The sequence below is a fragment of the Rhinoderma darwinii genome, chromosome 1, assembly GCF_050947455.1.
Source record: "Rhinoderma darwinii isolate aRhiDar2 chromosome 1, aRhiDar2.hap1, whole genome shotgun sequence".
Lineage (NCBI taxonomy): Eukaryota > Metazoa > Chordata > Amphibia > Anura > Rhinodermatidae > Rhinoderma > Rhinoderma darwinii.
In genome coordinates this window covers 456607517-456626407 of record NC_134687.1, presented here as the reverse complement: position 1 = coordinate 456626407, position 18891 = coordinate 456607517, and the positions used below count along the sequence as shown (strand labels likewise).

Genomic DNA, 18891 nt, shown 5'->3' with positions numbered 1-18891 from the left:
ACTTGACTTTATAGCCGCATACTGTTTTCTGGGGGGCCTAATGCTGCTGAAAGATTAGAATCACCCCATAAATGACTTCATTCACGCAAGCAGACCCCACAAGGTTTTCTTCAAGGGGTTTATCATATTTTTAGACAGTCCAGTTTTCTTCTGAAAGTTTCTTGAATAAGATGGAACAAAATAAAATTAGCAATTTTTTAGCAAATGCGTCAGTTTATACCAGCATTTTTCACACACGGCATAGACCACGGCCAAAATTAATCTCCGTTCACATTCTGCCACTTCTCCCGTGCACGGGGATACCAAATATGTGGCCTTATTTATCACATAGAGATGTAGGAGGGCGGAGGATAGAAGAAGATTATTTCACATATCGCTTTTTTTCAAAGCTGGTTTTACAAAACTCAACAGAGTTTCTATAACACTTCCAAAATATCTGCTCGTCCACACTTACATTCTGCTCAGGGGTGTAGAGTTGCAGAAATAAATTATTCAGGGAATTTATTAGCGGTCTTATTTTGAACAACCGATCCCGGTTTGCATCGGTACTTGGGGGGGCCTGTGCGTTGTCATTGAAGTGGAGGAACCTCATTATTGTCTCATAACGAGACCTGGGCATTACTGCAGAATATACTGGGGTGGCTTGGGCGGGTCTTGTTGACCAGTAAGACCTAATGGAGGGCTTTTTGACAATACCCATATTTAGGGTGAGCCCCAAATTTTTTTTTAATTCCTGCAAATTGGTGGGCGTCCAATCTCTGGCATGGGTGGATGAAGGTTTCTGCCTTATATATTGCGTGGCATATAAATTTGTTTCGTGGACAATCTGATTTAGGATGTCGTCCGTTATAAATAAATGGAAGTAATCCATTTGGACAAAATTTGTATTGTCCACGGTTATGCCAGGAGTGGTCGTAAATCCGTGGATTCTAGGCCCAAAAGATGGGGCAGGTGCCCATACAAGAGCCTGGACTGGAGGGACCAGGCTGTCCCGTGCTACAGCGCTACTTGGCCCTGCGCTTTCATGTTCTGCAGTTTCGACTGCATCAGGGACAACGTCCCCTGAAGATGAACCTGAAGTGACGCTGTCATCGTCACTACCTAAAACAGGTTCCATCTCGGACGCCATCTCTGATGCGGTCTCCGACTCAGACCACAGCATGGCGTATGCCTCCTCGGCGCTAAACAACTTCCTCGCCATAACGTAACTAACACTAACACTAACTAAACAAATTTTATTTTTTTATTTTTTTTATAAAACACACAAACTAAGGCCCCATGCACACGACCGTGCCCGCAATTGCTGTCCGCGATCGCGGGCACGGCCGGCCGCTGACTGACAGCCGCATTTTCGGGCCGTGCTCCCATACAAAGTATGGGAGCACGGCCCGCAAAATGCGAAAGAACGGACATGTTCCATAATTCCCGGAACATTTCCACCGCACTGACACCCTTCCGTAGTGCTACTGAAAGGTGTCAGCGTTCAATGAAAGTGAATGGCTCAGTTTTTGCGGACCGCAGTTGCGGTCCGCAAAAACGGAGGTTTTTTGCTGTCGTGTGCATGGGGCCTAACTGCTATATATATCTACACTACCGCTAACAAAAAAATAAACCGCTATTGCTATATATATTATATATATGTGGATATATATATAATTATATACTCCCTACCTGCCTATTCTAATAGAATAAAAGAAAGAAAGGTAGATAGATAGAAAAAAAGATAGATGGATAGATAGATTGTATAGATAGATAGAAATCTATCTATACAGAGAATGTTTTATAGTGTAACTGTTTTTTTTTTTTTTCACTGTAATCTTCTGGCAGCAATTCTCCCGAGTCTCTTTTTCTCCTCAAACTGAAACAATATTTGAGGAGAAGAAAAGAGGCAGGAGATTTACTGCCAGAAAACTCAAAATAAAACAAATGTGGTCGCTGTGATTTTCACAGCGACCACATGTTCAGGGACCATCAGATTGGTCCCTGATACTCTGCCCAGTGCCCAGAGCTGTTGGTAACAGCGAGGGCACAGGGCTGTGTGCACGCGATCGCGGGCACAGGGCTGTGTGCACGCGATCGCGGGCACAGGGCTGTGTGCACGCGATCGCGTGCACACTGTTTTATAAGCAGAAATGCATGTGATCGCTGTGATTGGTTGTCACAGCGACCACATGTTCAGGGACCATCAGATTGGTCCCTGATACTCTGCCCAGTGCCCAGAGCTGTTGGTAACAGCGAGGGCACAGGGCTGTGTGCACGCGATCGCGTGCACACTGTTTTCTATGCAGAAATGCATGTGATCGCTGTGATTGGTTGTCACAGCGATCACATGTTCAGGGGCCAAAAGATTGACCCCTGACATTCTGCCCAGTGCCCATGGCTGTTAGCAACAGCCAGGGCATAGAGCTGTGTGCACGCGATCGCGCGTGCACAGTCTCTGAAGTGCGGCCGTATATATACTATACGCCGGACTTTAGAGACCCTGACCGCTGGCCGTATATTTACGGCCAGCGGTCGGGAACCTGTTAAAATAAAAACACATTGCTAGTAACTACATTCCAGCGCCGATAAACTGATGTTGGAGAGAGAGCATTTTTATTCTGGTGACAGAGCCTCTTTAAGCTTTTGTACTCATTTAGTTCTCTTCCGATCTTGGTTCCTAGGTAATTTTTTACCTCCATACAAAAAATATCAACATTTATTTCGGCTGGGCGTAAACCTAGGACTTTCTACACATTGCTAACCAAAGATAGGAAAGCAAGGGGTGGGGGGAGGGGGGGGGGTTGTGTTGCCCGACATATACCATTATTATATGGCGTCCTTAGTGTCTCCGTTAGTTTCGTGGTGGCGAATGGAAATCCATAAACACTGGGTACTGATTGAAAATTATGGGGCACAGCCCTCAAATTTGAAAATATTGTTGTTGGCTTCATGTTGGAGGTTGCCTATTTCTCCATTGACTAAAGCTTCGATCCACCTTTGGACGAAATGTCATGAATATTCTCATTCTAATGCCATTTTAGATGTAACCAATTATCCCACAGAATTATTGGCTATGGTGATTCCTAATTTGAATATAAACCATTGGATTCAAAAAGGTATTTCTGATATCTCTAAACTTTGGGAAAATTCTCAGATTCTGTCTTTTGAAAAATTATCTGCTGTATATGCTTGAACGGAGGCGGATAGATATAAATATATACAGATCAAACATTTTCTGGCAACTCAGAGACGTAAGAAGGGCTTTGGTAACAATTCTGTATTTCAATTGTTTTCTAAGTAACAAAAAGGCTTAAAACCTATATATACTCTTATTAAGGGTCAGTGCCTGTTGTTAAATCCTACCCATTCCGGGAATGGGAGAGGGATTTAGGTATTACCTTTGAGACTGGGGCCTGGTCCAAAGCTCTTCGATGGGTAAATAAATCGCTAAGCTGTAGCTTGCATTATGAATCGGCAATGAAAACTATATTGAGATGGTATTACACTCCAGACCGCTTGAGTATAATATATCCGACTTCTTCATATTTGTGCTGGAGGTGCTGCGGTCACAGGGGCACTTTGCTTCATATTGTGTGGCAATGTCCATGTATACAGGGGTATTGGAGGTCGATTTTCATTCTCATCTCCGGTATTATTAATAATTCCATTACTGGATCACCTCCATTAGCTTTATTTCTGGATCTTCATGTTATACCTCCGAGATTTAGAGTTCTGATTTTATAAAATAATGATAATAGGCCAGGTATTGGAAGTCTACATCTATTCCCCCGTTTGAAGAGGTAATTTCGGCAATTAATACCACATATTTATATGAAAGGATAACGGCATATGACTCGCACTCTTTCCACTCCTTTTCGGAAATTTGGAACGTATGGAGTACGCATGCATACTAGGTGATTGAATAGAGGTCGTTACTAGAGAGGATGGAGCTGTAGTTTGTGCATAACAGTTGCACTGATGACATACTCATCGCAAACTTTGTTATATGCTACATAATGAGTTTCGAATAAGACCATGTGGAATATTCGTGTGTTTGTCTGACATTGACGTTTTCTATGCTTTTTTGTTTTATTACATTATTGTATGGCTGGATTTGTACTTTGTATAAGATGTAATTATACTTATTGTCATAATTATTTAAATTGTAAAAAACGTAATAAAAAAGATTGAACCATAAAAAAATCCCATTGATTTCAATGGGATTTTTAAAGGATCCGTTTTTACCCTTACGCCTCATGCACACGACCGTTGTGCCACTCGGGCCGTATTTGACGGCATCCAAGTGGCACCCGATAGTCTTCACGGACCCATTCAAGCGGGTGAATCTGGTCCATGAAAAATGATCCGAGTCTTCGATCCGAGGAAAGATAGAACTTGTTCTATCTTTCCTCGGATCACTGATGGGACTCGGACGGCACACACGGTTCTGTGCATGAGGTGTTATTCTGACCTAAAAACGGATCAGAGTAATGGATTATACAACACAAGTGTGAACTTAGCCTAAGTTAGGTTTCGTTCACATCTGCGTCGGGGTTCAGTTCGTTGGTTCAGTCAGACCTTTCTGTTTGTCTCTGTTCCGTAAGGTTCCCGTTTTTTTGACTGAATCAATAGCGTAGTCTACTGCGCTATTGATTCCATCAAGAAAACGGAAACCTTATGGAACAGAGACAAACAGAAACCATTTGCAATGGAGGCGTTACCTTTAAAATCAATGGTAATGGAAAGCTATGGTTTCTGTTTGGTTTCCGTTCGTGGGATCCCCTGACTGAAAGGTCTGATGGAGCCCACGAACGGAACTGTGACACAGATGTGAACGAATCCTAATATGTTGTGCCACTTCCTTTTTATATGTTGTTTAATAAAATGTATTTGTAAATGCAAAAAAACCCTAAAAAACATTTAACATATATGTTTCAGTCTGCCACATCAACGCTGCCAAAGGGATCCAAGGGTAATGGAAAGTCTGGATTTGATGACAGCACTCTTCCTCTGGTGGATAAAAATCAAGGTGAGCGACATAGTGTGGCTAATATATATGGTTGACACTCCTTTTGAAGTTCCCAGGATTTGCATTTTCTGACTTAGATTGGCAGAAAGTATTGCTTCGTGCAAATTCTTAATTTTCTGGCATCATATAGAAATCGGCATTAATGAGGAACTAAACATGGAGACCCCTACTTATCGCTAAAACTAAATGTCAGCAGTGTATGAGCACTCTTAAAGGGGTTTTCCCACAGGATAGGTGATAAATTTATGATCCATGGGGGCCACACCACTAGGATCCCTACTGTTCTCTAGAACAGGGATCCCGACCTCAATTCCGATCGCAGTGAGGAAGATTTTGAATGGAACTGCTGACGGTGACAACAGAGTGTAGCGCTTTTAACCCCTTAATGACCGGGCCATTTTGCACGTTCATGACCAAGGATTATTTTTGTTTTTTTCACGGTCGCATTCCAAGAGTTGTAACTTTTTTTTTTATTCCGTCGACATGGCCGTAAAAGGGCTTGTTTTTTGCGGGACGAGTTGTATTTTGTAATTGTACCATTTTTAGATACTTATAATATATTGATTAACTTTTATTAACTTTATTTTAGGAGAGACTTGAAAATAAGCAGCTATTCCAGCATTGATTTTCACGTTATAAATTTACGCCGTTTACTATGCAGCGTAAATAACATGTTCACTTTATTCTATGGGTCGGCACGCTTACGGAAATACTAAATATTTAAAGGTTTTATGTTTTCCTACGTTTGCACAATAAAAACCCTTTTAGAAAGAAATTACTTGTTTTTGCATCGCCGCATTCCAAGAGACGTCATTTTTTTATTTTTCCGTCGATGTGGCCGTATGTGGGCTTGATTTTTGCGGGCCAATGTGTAGTTTTCATTAGTACTATTTTGGGGTACATAAGACTTATAGATTAATTTTTTATGGGGGGAATGGGAGAAAAGAGAATTTTGCCGTTGTTTTTTTTGGACGCCGTTCATCCGGCGGTTTAATTAATGTGTTCATTTTATTGTTCAAGTTCTTATGATCGCGGGGATACCATATATGTGTATGTTTTATTTGTTTTGACACTTTCACTGTAATTTTTTTTTTTTTCACAAACTTTATTTAACTGATTTACATTTTTTTTTTTTGTCCCACCAGGGGACTTCACTATGCGATCTGCTGATCACATATACACTACCGTTCAAAAGTTTGGGGTCACACAGACAATTTTGTGTTTTCCATGAAAACTCACACTTCTATTTATCAAATGAGTTGCAAAGTGACTAGAAAATATAGTCAAGACATTGACAAGGTTAGAAATGATGATTTTTATTTGAAATAATAATTTTCTCCTTCCAACTTTGCTTTCGTCAAAGAATGCTCCATTTGCAGCAATTACAGCATTGCAGAGCTTTGGCATTCTAGCTGTTAATTTGCTGAGGTAATCGGGAGAAATTTCATCCCATGCTTCCAGAAGGCCCTCCCACAAGTTGGATTGGCTTGATGGGCACTTCTTGCGTACCATACGGTCAAGCTGCTCCCACAACAGCTCTATGTGGTTGAGATCTGGTGACTGCGCTGGCCACTCCATTACAGATAGAATACCAGCTGCCTGCTTCTTCCCTAAATAGTTCTTGCATAATTTGGAGGTGTGCTTTGGGTCATTGTCCTGTTGTAGGATGAAATTGGCTCCAATCAAGCGCTGTCCACAGGGTATGGCATGGCGTTGCAAATTGGAGTGATAGCCTTCCTTATTCAAAATCCCTTTTACCTTGTACAAATCTCGCACTTTACCAGCACCAAAGCAACCCCAGACCATCACATTACCTCCACCATGCTTGACAGATGGCGTCAGGCACTCTTCCAGCATCTTTTCAGTTGTTCTGCGTCTCACAAATGTTCTTCTGTATGATCCAAACACCTCAAACTTCGATTCATCTTTTTTGCAATCTTCCTCTGTCCAATGTCTGTGTGCTTTTGCCCATATTAATCTTTTCCTTTTATTAGCCAGTCTCAAATATGGCTTTTTCTTTGCCACTCTGCCCTGAAGGCCAGCATCCTGGAGTCGCCTCTTCACTGTAGACGTTGACACTGGCGTTTTGCGGGTACTATTTAATGAAGCTGCCAGTTGAGGGCCTGTGAGGCGTCCATTTCTCAAACTAGAGACTCTAATGTACTTGTCTTGTTGCTCAGTTGTGCAGCGGGGCCTCCCACTTCTCTTTCTTCTATGGTTAAAGCCTGTGTGTGCTGTCCTCTGAAGGGAGTAGTACACACCGTTGTAGGAAATCTTCAGTTTCTTGGCAATTTCTCGCATGGAATAGCCTTCATTTCTAAGAACAAGAATAGACTGTCGAGTTTCACATGAAACTAGCTCAAAGGAAGGTCAGTTTTATAGCTCCTCTAAACAACAAAACTGTTTACAGCGGTGCTAACATAATTGCACAAGGGTTTTCAAGTGTTTTCTAATCATCCGTTAGCCTTGTAACACAGTTAGCAAACACAATGTACCATTAGAACACTGGAGTGATGGTTGCTGGAAATGGGCCTCTATACACCTATGTACATATTGTATTAAAAACCAGACGTTTGCAGCTAGAATAGTCATTTAGCACATTAACAATGTATAGAGTGTATTTCTGATTAATTTAATGTTCTCTTCATTGAAAAAAACTGCTTTTCTTTCAAAAATAAGGAAATTTCTAAGTGACCCTAAACTTTTGAACGGTATATCAAGCATTATTTCCTGTCAGTGTAAAACTGACAGGCAATCTGTTAGGACATGCCTCCGGCATCGCCTAACAGGCATTTGCTGAAGGCAGACCTGGGGGTCTTTGTTAGACCCTCGGCTGCCATGGAAACCCGACGGCGATCCGCGATTTCTTTGCGGGGGCGCCGATGGGGTGACAGAGGGAGCTCCCTCTGTCAAACACATTAGATGCCGCTGTCACTATTGACAGCGGCATTTAAGGGGTTAAACTGCTGGAGTCGGAGCGCACTTCGATTCCGGCAGTTGCAGCAGGAGCCAGGCTGTGTATAACAGCCGTGCTGCTGCCGCTGATCGCGTGGGTACAGTGGCAGTACCCGGACCATCACAGGACGAATATATCCGCCCTTCGGCGTTAAAGGAGTGGTCCCACGACAGCCTTTATTCACAAATCCTCTCAAAGTACAGGAAGGGTTAGGAGTGTGTATTGTTGTGCAGAGTTGAAAAAAATTTCCCTACATGCCCAGCTCCTTCATCCCTCGCTGTGCTGCGCCAAACGGCAGACATTGTGCAGGGGATCCAGAAGAGGCATACAGGATAGCACTATAGAGGCAGGTGGACCAAGCGATACATGTGGCTCCTGAGCCTCTGGTTTAGTAACGCTGCTCTAGAGTAAAACTGTAAATAGATGACCGGGTTTAGGAAGGGACGCAGTTGCAGCTCCTCTCCCTCAGTGTGTATGTGTGTTTTTAAAACTGCATGCTGTGAGAGGGGAGGAAGAGAAGCAGGAGTAATACATCGGATTGGCTCAGGGCAATATAAAATAGGCATGTACGAAATCAGAAGAAGAAGAAGAAGAGATCAGTAAAGACCCAAAATATGCCAGTTGAAACACTACATTTCTGGCTTCACTATGTCTAATATGCTGAACATCTACAGTTATTTTTGAGTAAAGATGGGTATGCTTTAACTTGAGAACCAGATGCTCAGAGTGCCTTTTTGCTGGTTTTAGGTATGGTGACTTATAGTTGCTGAATTGTAGCCGCCAAAATTTTACATTCATGAATGGATTCTTTAAGAAGGTTTGACTTCTCAGCCAACTGGAAGCTAGTGCTTCCCAACCAAAGAGCACGCTGTAAATAGCACTACAATTAACCCCTTCCCGCCGCAGCCCTTTTTCAGATTTTAATTTTAGTTTTTTTTCCTCCCCACCTTCCAAAATCTATAACTTCCTTATTTTTCAGTCTATATCGTCCTATGAGGGCTTGATTTTTGCGGGACGAGTTGTAGTTGTTCGTTGCACCATTTATTGTGCCATATAATGTACTAAGAAACGGGAAAAAAATTATTTGTGGGGTAGAAAATGAAAAAAAAATCTTGATTCTTCCATTGTTTTTTGCGCGTTGTTTTTACGGAATTCACTGTGCAATTAACACAACATGTTAACTTTACTCTGGGTCAATACGATTACGTCGATACCAAATATATATAGTTTAAAAGAAAAATTTATTTTGTGTCGCCAAATTCTGAGAGCCATAACTCTTTTATTTTTTCGATAAAGTGGTATGAGGGCTTACTTTTTGCGGGATAAGCTGTAGTTTTTAATGATACCATTTTGGGGTACATGCGACGTTTTGATCACTTTTTATTTAATTTTTTGTGGGAGATGAGGTGACCCAAAAATAGAGATTCTGGTATTTTACATTTTTTGACCGCAGCATTTAACGAGTTAAACGAGCGGGAATGTGCTCAAGCGCGATGCCGCTTGTTACTCTGGAGTGTCGGCTGTAACATACAGACGACACCGGCATCGTATGGAGCGGGTTCACTTCGTGAGCCCGTTCCATACTTCCCCCTACCCGACTTTGGCGTATGGATACGTCAAATGTTGGGAAGGGGTTAAAGGGGTTGTCCAGGCACGGACAACTGATGTCTTATCTACAGGATAGGTAATCGGTATATGATCGGTGGGGGTCCGACAACAAGACCCTGCACCGATCAGCTGCCTCCGAGCTCCGGATGTCAATTCCGGAAGCAGATGGTTCCGGTCACATGATAGCGGCCGAGCTGCAATACTGCAGTTCTGCTCCTATTCAAGGTAATAGGAGCAGAGTTGCTGTTCTGCAGCCCGGCCGCTATGCAGTGTACAGAGCCATCTGCTTCTGACTCCAAACTCCAGGGTATGCAGCATAATATCCTGCGAATAGGATATCTCGTTTTAAATGACAGGTTACATCGTAATCTCGCGAGATTACGCTTGCCTTGCTGTAAATATCACACATACGCTACAGAAGTGTCAGGATTCTGAATAGACATCACGTCCTGGCTGGAGGTAATGTATATTCATTGTCAGGACACTGCAGTAACGTTCTAGTGTGTTTTATGTGGCTGCACATAGCAATATAGCTATATCACTATGTGCTGTATAAATGAATGGAGAGAAGTGTGTGACGCTGATTGGTCAGCGTCATACACTACTCTCGACAACGCCCACTTGGTCAAAAAGTAAAAGACGCCCAGTTGTCCATTAAAGTCATTAGCATAAATTTAAAATAGGTCATAACTCCGTCAAAAATTGCTTTTCTAAATAAAAAAACACTGCTGTAATCTACATTACAGCGCCGATCACATTATGTACAATATAGGCCACTTATAATGTGGTGACAGAGCCTCTTTAATAGCTATTAAATGTATTTGCCGTATTCTTTGTATGCCTTGTTTTTCTGCACCTTCTTGTAAGCAGTAACATCTTTGAAACTTAGCAATGGTTGCTTAAATAGTCGTCTTCTGCGTTACAGGAAATAAGAAGTCTGGAAGCCGTGACATGATCCCCATGGGGGAACTTGGCCCTGGTAAGCAAAAAATGGAAGAGAAGTGAACAGTGAAGATACATTGTATAAAGAGATAAGGAATTATCTTGTACAGTCTTCTGAAAACAGTCTTTCTTAGGCCCTGTTCACACAAAGTATTTTGCAGGCAGATTTTGACCTGCCTGCACTTTCTTGCCGCATTTGAGCACCGCGGGCTAAAAACGCAGCAAAAAACACTTCTGCCTCCCAATGATTTCAATAGGAGGTCAGAGGCGGAACCGCGGCAAGAAAGGACATGCCGTTTTTTCCCCACGAGTGGCTAAAATGCCTCCGCCTCCCATTAAAGTCAATGGGAGGTGGTTTCAGACTTTTTGGCGCTGACTCCAATGTGGTTTCTGCGTCAAAATCTTCACTAAAAAAACTTTGTGTGAACTGGGCCTTATGTTGACTCTTTGTTAGGGCTCATGCACATGGCAGAGCCCTGTGAATGGTACCTGTATGTCCGTGCACTCCCGTACAGGTTCCATCAGGCGATGTATGTATGGATATAATCCCTCAGAGAAGCAATACTTCACCATATGTACGGAATCAGAAGGAGCATGCCAAGGTCTCTTACAATATTGCATATCTTCAGCTCTGAGATAATTATTAGTTAATCTGTTACTATTGCTATTACTGCTGTCATACATCTGATACTTTACCTTAGGCTATATTCACACTGATTTTCAGAGCTCGGGTTCACAGCCTCCAGCAGACATTTGGACAGCAAGAATAGATGAGATTGTAGCACTATTCTGGTGAGGTTTCTGACCTTTTGACAGCAAGAACACTGACCAACCCAATTATAAGTCACTGGGGTCCATTGGTTTCGTTTGGATCCGTTGTACGATGGATCCGGCACAACATTGTGACAGTGTTGTGAATGGACGCCATGACGCAGATGTGAACGGAGCCTTATGTTTATTTACCTCACATTATTTCTATGCCTATTTCCTAAAATACCTGCCAAGAAAAATGGCCATAGATGGAGCCCCACATCCATCCCAATCATGCCATGCTAAAGTCCAGCCTTGTGTTCAGCTCCTACCAAAACACAATGGATGTTGTTCTAGAAACCTTTGTGTGATTTACTTGTGGTTAAAAAGACTGAGTGGCAATACAAAAGGTATTTCTGGGAAACCTCTTCCTCTACTCTAGACATGTGGCTATCGTGGTAATAATTGCGTCCAGGGTTTATCCACAATGATCTATTTTGGAAATCCTAAGCACATTTCACTTTTTTTCCCTTAGATGGATATTCCACTATTGATCACCGAGACAAGGAGCGCAAATACAGATCCAATGAAAACATGGGAGATCTGTCCGAGAAGGAGCCCTTAAAGGTACCATTTATTAGGCATGACATTTGGTTTGTGTGGGTGTGTGGCTGACCTGCGGAGCAGCGGCAGGGTATATTACTTGCTTACCACACTTTTATGATCAATTATAAGATGACCTAAGCAGATTAAAGTGAACTTGTGCTACTCTACTGACCATATTTTAACTACTGGGATTGTGCTGTTCTGTGTAAGTGTGACCACTTTTAACATGTATAATAGGAAAACGATTTCTACAAAGTTTACGGTTTCTTCCTTAGAACAATATTGATATGCCATTTTTTTTATAGGGTAAAAACCAAAAAAAGCCTTGACCTGATCCTTTTCAACAGCATACTTTGACAAAATTTTGCTTGTAATTGTTTTCTTTTTACGGCTGTACCCTTTTTTTTTCTTTTTTTTTTTTTCTTCTTATAGCCCACATTTAAAAAGGGAAGACATGTAAGTTTCATGTCATCCACTAGGTGTCACTATTAACGTGATGTACATTTAGAGGAAGTGATCATAGGCTAAGTGTAGACATTTTAGCAGACTAACTGATCCACTTGAGTAGTAGATCCCTACCTTATATTAGGTAAACCACAATGCTTGATAAGACGTCAAAAAGTTGACCCCTTATTCAGACTAATATGAAAGAAGCAGAAAATAATAATTTACTTGGTTAGAGCTCAGTAACCCTTTTAGTCTTCATGTTTGGTCTGTATACAGTGTTCTCTATCCAATTGCATACAGACTGAAATGCAGGAACTATAGAAGTTAAGACTACTACACCAAAATGTTTGTGTATGGCCCGGTTAACTTTTATCTGCCAGTGAATAGCGCTGTGTTCTCCGTTACGGTTTTATCAGCCTCCCATGGCAGAAAGCTTAGTCTGTTTAGTCTCCATTGTAGGTACCGTCTCTTGGGAAGGTCACAAGTGATGTGCTGTAAAGGAACATGTGTGATGCTGTATTTTTCTGCACTGCATAATCTTCATAATGGGATATTGAAAAATGCTTCCCAATTTCTGCATTAGAATGTCAGATTATGGCTCCTTTGCTAACGTTTTGTGACTCCTTTAACTTGTCACAGGATTAACTCCTTCCTTACAAGCCCTGGCTGATGTTGCACCTCTCCTTGCATTAATACCTGTTTTGCTCTCTCCTTTCCTTTACTGCTGCTGCAGAATGACTCAAATAAGAAACACATTACCCGGAGTAACAGGCCTACTGTCAATCTGGTGGATGCACGCGACACTAAACCGCAGCCTGTTGACTCCTGGGTCTAATTTTGCATGCATGGTAGGTCTGTCTAATGTCGGTGGGATCTTGGTTGTGTAACTTTTCGCCACTAAAGCTATCATTTCTTTACAAATTCACTAAGAATAAAGAGGATTTGTTTCTTTTTGATGCATGGCACGAAAAAAAAATTTGACGCTCCTTTTGGTTTCTGAGTGCTTTGAAATCTCCTTTTTGCTCTGTCTCTTTTTTTTATCTAACCTGCTTAGTTTGTGTATTGTATGATGGCAAAGACGGTAATATGTGTTTCAGCATGGACAGCTTATACTACACGAAGATCAATCTCAACTTCTAATATTTCATACATTTTCAAGTGAATATAAGCTGCAATACCAGACACAATCCATGCACAAGAGTAGAGTGGTTTGTGTAAGGAAAAAAAAGACAATTTTTGTTCCTATTCTCGTATAATTTTTCTCCCATCTTGATCAAAGCTGGTCAAGAATACTGAAATAAACAAATGTTACTTCCTTCTTGTAAACTCTTTTTTGATGGAACAATCCTATGTCAAGGGATCTTGATATAATAGTTTAAAATCAAAAACGTTTCGGATAGATTACATCCCCTTTGGAGCCTACATTTGGTACAACTGGAAAAGCTGCCGGCGTTAACACCAAATGTATATACATAGGGCTCCATTTATCGAGCCGGTATTAATTGGTATACTTTTTTTTTTTGCGATATGGAATAGTGTAGATATAGAGTTGCATTCCATGCAAATGGTATAAATACATACATTTTCTGGGTTGTTTTTTTTTTTTACAGTAGGAGCCTATGAACGACATATCCCACTGTATGCCAATACATTGGGGTATGTTGCAGCCTTCCGTCTGAGGTATACGTTGGGAGATTATCTCGATGTATACCGCCAATGTAGGCTCTAAACTTGATGTGAACAGAGCCTTATACATACAAACTTGAATGTGATTTTAATTTTTTTTATTTACTATTGTCTACTATCTACAATAAAGTAAGGTTGCAAGTAAGGTGAAAATGTATCCCCAGACAACACTAGAGATTCAGCTTTTGGCCAGAGTTATGGAGTTCTATGTGCTACCAATGTTTCACTTACCAGGATTTTCCATTCTTAAGACTTGCTCTCGTATACCCGGCCACAGGTAAAAGCAGCCACCCAGGAGTTTATAATAGTCCAGATGCTAACCACTGCAGTCGGCAGTATGTTCAAGGCCAAGTCCCAAATTGCTCGTTTTATCTAGCCAAACTGCATTCTTCTTATTAAGTCTAAATTATTTGCTACTGCCAAAATAATTTTATTATGCTATTTAGAATCAAATTTACATTGAACATAACCACCTTCCGATTGATTTGTCACTCTCCAATTTATTAATCTCTTCTGTTACAGGGATAATCTTGCGGTGATTCTTTTTGAGAAGAAATTTTTTTTATGTTAATATTTTAAAAAAAAATTTCAAACCAAGAATCTCTCATTTTAAATATACATTGGAGGTATCATTGCCCACCACTGCCATAACGTTTTCACAGGAGGACCATTTTGGTAAGAGACTGGATGAAAACTGCCATCTGCTGTGACTGAGAACCAAACTATGTGATCATCGCCAAAAACCGCTGTTGCTTAATTTTACTTCAGAATTGACACTTTTTTAGTACATATGTATAGTATATATTCATAAAGTAACATTCCCTTTGAGGCCTCCTGCACTTTGCGCCATTTGAAGAAAAATCACCTTTCGGACGGAAAGCTGGGATGTGCGGCTTGTAGGACTAGAAGATGAAAAGAAGGGAATTGTTTTTATTGGACAAGTTTCCTGCACGAAAATCAAAAAGCCACAAAACTTTTAAGACATTGACTTAATTTGAGCACTTTCTCCTTTCCTTTTGGTTTTCGGTTTGCTTCCTCAGCTTGAACTGTGAAAAAAAGAAGTTTTGTGGCCTGAGGTGCATATAATTTTATAAAGTGATGGGAATATCATAAGGATTGTGGTTTTCACCAAGATTGAGTAAAACGTAAGTTGCTGCATGGAAAGAGAAAATGGAGAAAAGAAATAGTTAGATAGCTGTGATGGTTTTGTCCTTTTTTAGAAAGAATCTGAATGTGATGTAAAGCTTTACACACCATCAATAGAGCTCCTTCCCCAGGTCATCTCTGCATTCTGACTATGGAATGTGTTATAGACTGGCATCATTCTGCCAAATACTCAACCTTCGCAGGACTTTTACTCCAAAGCCGTGCATGTCATTAACTGGAATGCAGTGTGAGCTCCTACATACATACATACATACATACATACATACATACATACATACACTCTCTTTCACATGGGATATATATATATATATCGAGAATACAGCTGCTTTCTCCAGAGCCTGCAGCTATAGTACGTTCCTCTCTGGTTGCAATCGGTGTCCAGAATATTCTGCTGTACAATAATTTTGCCTTTTATCCTAAGCTTTCTGTCTTCATCCACTTTTGCATCAAAGATTTCAAGGACCGACCAACCATCTCCGAACTGTCTGCAAGTCTTTTGCCCTTTCTCATCTTGCAATCACCTCCACTGTTTTGAAGACCTTTTACCATGAACGCATTGCTGCAATTCTAATCTTTTGATTAAAATAAGGAATTACATTTACTGTTGAATTGTACTGTATTTTCAGTAGGTGCTCAAACAAATCTGTTACAGAGGGTAAGGCGTGCATTCTTTCTTGTGTGTGCAGGGATGGGACTGGTTTTTTTTTTTACATTGATGTAATATTTCATGCTGTACTAAACTTGATGTGTGTAGATGTTTTCTTGGATATAAAAAACAAAGCTGTAGAGATCAACTTAACTATTAATAGTTGCCGAAAAGTCCATCTGTTAGTGTGAGTTGTATGGGGTCAACCTGCACCCTTGTAATCAATTTATCTGGTTCTGATGTAGAAAATCCTTGTGTAGCCACATTGAATACTGAATCACAGCTTAACCCACTACCTACTACAGGATGATTGTCTTCTATACAAGGCTGCAGGTATCCCCCTCCCCCCCCCCCCCCCCCAGTGATTAGATATCGGTTGCTATCCAGACACACTTGTATCCTACTCGAAACTATACATTTATTGATTCTGTATACATAGTCAAATGATGACGTCACATTAACATTTTTGTAACTTCATTTTTTTCCTAGGATATATAATAATATACTTTCAAGAGGACTTTATATCTGAGACACACACTTTGAATCTGTCACTATATATATCTAAAGAGCAAAATTAATCTGCATTTTAACATCCATATAATAGCTGGAGAATTTTCTAAATGACTGTTAATATCCTTAGCATTATTCCTGGGAAGAGTGGAAGATGCATTGACTTTCCTTGCAGGTCAATTTCAACATGTGGTCGTTATATAAGGAGCTCTTAATTTCGCAAATTGTAATATAGACATTTGAATAAGCAGTTCCAAGCAGTAATGGGTTAGACAACCGATTACCCGCATTTGACATTATCTCAACAATGGGGTCTGTAGAGTCACGTGAGTTTCATTGTAGAAGTGGCTAACCATAAATTATTCATACTGAAGGGTTTGTGTTTAACTGAACAATAACATGACGTTTTGTACTTGTGCCATATGGCAATAGTAGCCTGGATTCTTCATGTTTGCTCATAGTTCAGATTATATTGCCATATTGCTGGGTCTAAAGTGATTTGTCGCAAGTGCCATTCTTGATCTCAGAACTGCCATACAAAAAGTCCGCTTAGTTCAAGCAGAGCTTGTTACCTCGGCAGGAATGTGTTGTGGAAGAGTTTTTGTGGAAGAGCCTGTTAATTGGAAGCTTTATACCGCTTTAACATTTATACCCCTTTATGAATAACAGCCTAAAGAATCTTACAAGGATTGTACAGCTCCCTTTGGAAATTATTTCCCATCTCTATTGGCACCTAGTTTAGATAAAATAAATATATGGTTCATCATGCCACGCAAATGATTCTTATAGTTAGGGTATGTTTGCATGCAGAGTTTTCAAGCGTATTTCAGGGCGTAAACACCTCAAAATACGCCTTGAAAAACACTAGCTAATTGCCTACAAACATCTGCCCATTGAATTCAATGGAAAAAACGCGTTTAGATCAGACGGCGTTTTTTTTTACGCCGCTGGTTTTAAAAAATCAACACGTATAAAAGACGCCTCATAGAAGGAGCATGTCACTTCTTGAGCTGTTTTTCATTGTTTCAATGGAAAAAACACCAAAAACGGCTCCAAAAGACACCTCAAAAAGCGTTTTTGGCTAGAAAAACTGCTGAAAATCAGAGGCTGATTTCCCTTGAAAACAGCACCGTCACTTTCCGGCGTGTTTGATTTTGCGTGTGAACATACCCTTAAAATGAATGATGCTTCTGCCAAACACTTAAGGCCCTTTTACACCGGTCAATTATCGGGCAACCGAGCGTTTACAGAACACTCGTTCCTGATCGTTGCTCTGTTTACACAGGGCAATTATCAGCCCATGAACGAGCAAACGCTCATTCATTGGCTGATCTGCTCGTTTTTGCAGCACTAAATATTATTGTTGTCGGCAGCACATCTCCCTGTGTAAACGGGGAGATGTGCTGCCGACATGATGGAACTGTATGGGGTGACGAACGATCAACCCAATACATAACCAAGCTTTTCTCCTTGTGAAAAGAGCAAACGAGCGCCGTTCAACGTCTCGTTAATCAGCGCTCATTTTCTTGGCCCATATCAGGCCGTGTAATAGGATCTAATTTGATTGTATTAATTACTGTAATGAAAATGGCAACCACATTTTCTCACTGGTGAAAACCAAACTGCATTTGACATCCATCACCTTTTTAGTAATCTCTCACTTATAACTTAGTCTTCGTTCATATCTGCATCGGGGAACCCATGAACGTAAACCATAACCTTCCATTTGCATTACCATTGATTTCAATGGTAATGTTTCCGTTGCAAATAGTTTCCGTTTGCCTCAGTTTCGTAATGTTTTCGTTTTTTTGGAGTAATCAATAGCGTGGTTGACTGCGCTTCTGATTCCGCCAAAAAAAGTAGACAAATGGAAACCATTTGCAACGGAAACATTACCATTGAAATCAATGGTAATGCAAACGGAAAGCTATGGGTTCCCCTGACAGAACACGGAACCACGACGCAGATGTGAACAAAGGCTTAATAAGCTCTCATTCCTAATAAGATGTATACAGTGTCTGCTCAGAATTGTGGATTGTTGTCATTTAGATATTTATCTCGCCGAGAACAGAAGTGTCTGATTTCCGAAATTACCTAAATTACCCAAACAACATTCTGATATCTAGATCAGGCCTCATATTTGTTTTGAAAGCTGACCACAGAATACTCACATGATCAACTAATAAAAGTATTAAAAATTCATAATGTATGAAATGGAACATGCTATGGCTTGACTTTTACTTTAACCAAACTGAACGACTTATTCTAGCCAGGTGCTGCTTTGGGATTTCCTCAGTCCAGCTTTGACCATCATTTAAGAGACATTAACTTATTTAAAATGTATTTTGTACATTTTATATGTAGTATATACTCTATAATGAGGCCTGTATGGCAAAAATACATAATTTCGGCAGTGTGTAGTAGGTGTGTTGGTATACTAGGTTTACAATATGTTTTATGTGTACATTTCATCTTTCTAGTGATGCAAAACGTGACTTGACAGGTAGTCATTGGACCATTTTAAATAGTCCTAAGTCTTTATTTAGACTTTGAGTCAAAGTA

At 40.6% G+C, this 18891-nt stretch overlaps 1 protein-coding gene across 12 annotated transcripts in view; it reads left to right on the top strand.

The window, feature by feature from the left end:
* The window catches only part of ARVCF (ARVCF delta catenin family member), a 738556-nt gene extending 722630 nt beyond the window's left edge, over positions 1-15926 (top strand). For 10 of the 12 annotated variants that reach the window (XM_075832471.1, XM_075832494.1, XM_075832495.1 and 7 more), the window contains 5 exons: positions 4921-5011; positions 10501-10554; positions 11803-11894; positions 13054-13168; positions 14529-15926. In XM_075832471.1, the coding sequence (XP_075688586.1) occupies positions 4921-5011; positions 10501-10554; positions 11803-11894; positions 13054-13155 (339 nt within the window). In that variant the 3' untranslated portion in view covers positions 13156-13168; positions 14529-15926. Of the gene's footprint in view, positions 1-4920; positions 5012-10500; positions 10555-11802; positions 11895-12305; positions 12381-13053; positions 13169-14528 lie in introns of those variants that run through there. The other 2 variants (XM_075832508.1, XM_075832502.1) reach the window with 2 other exon arrangements.
* The last annotated feature ends 2965 nt before the right edge of the window (positions 15927-18891 follow it).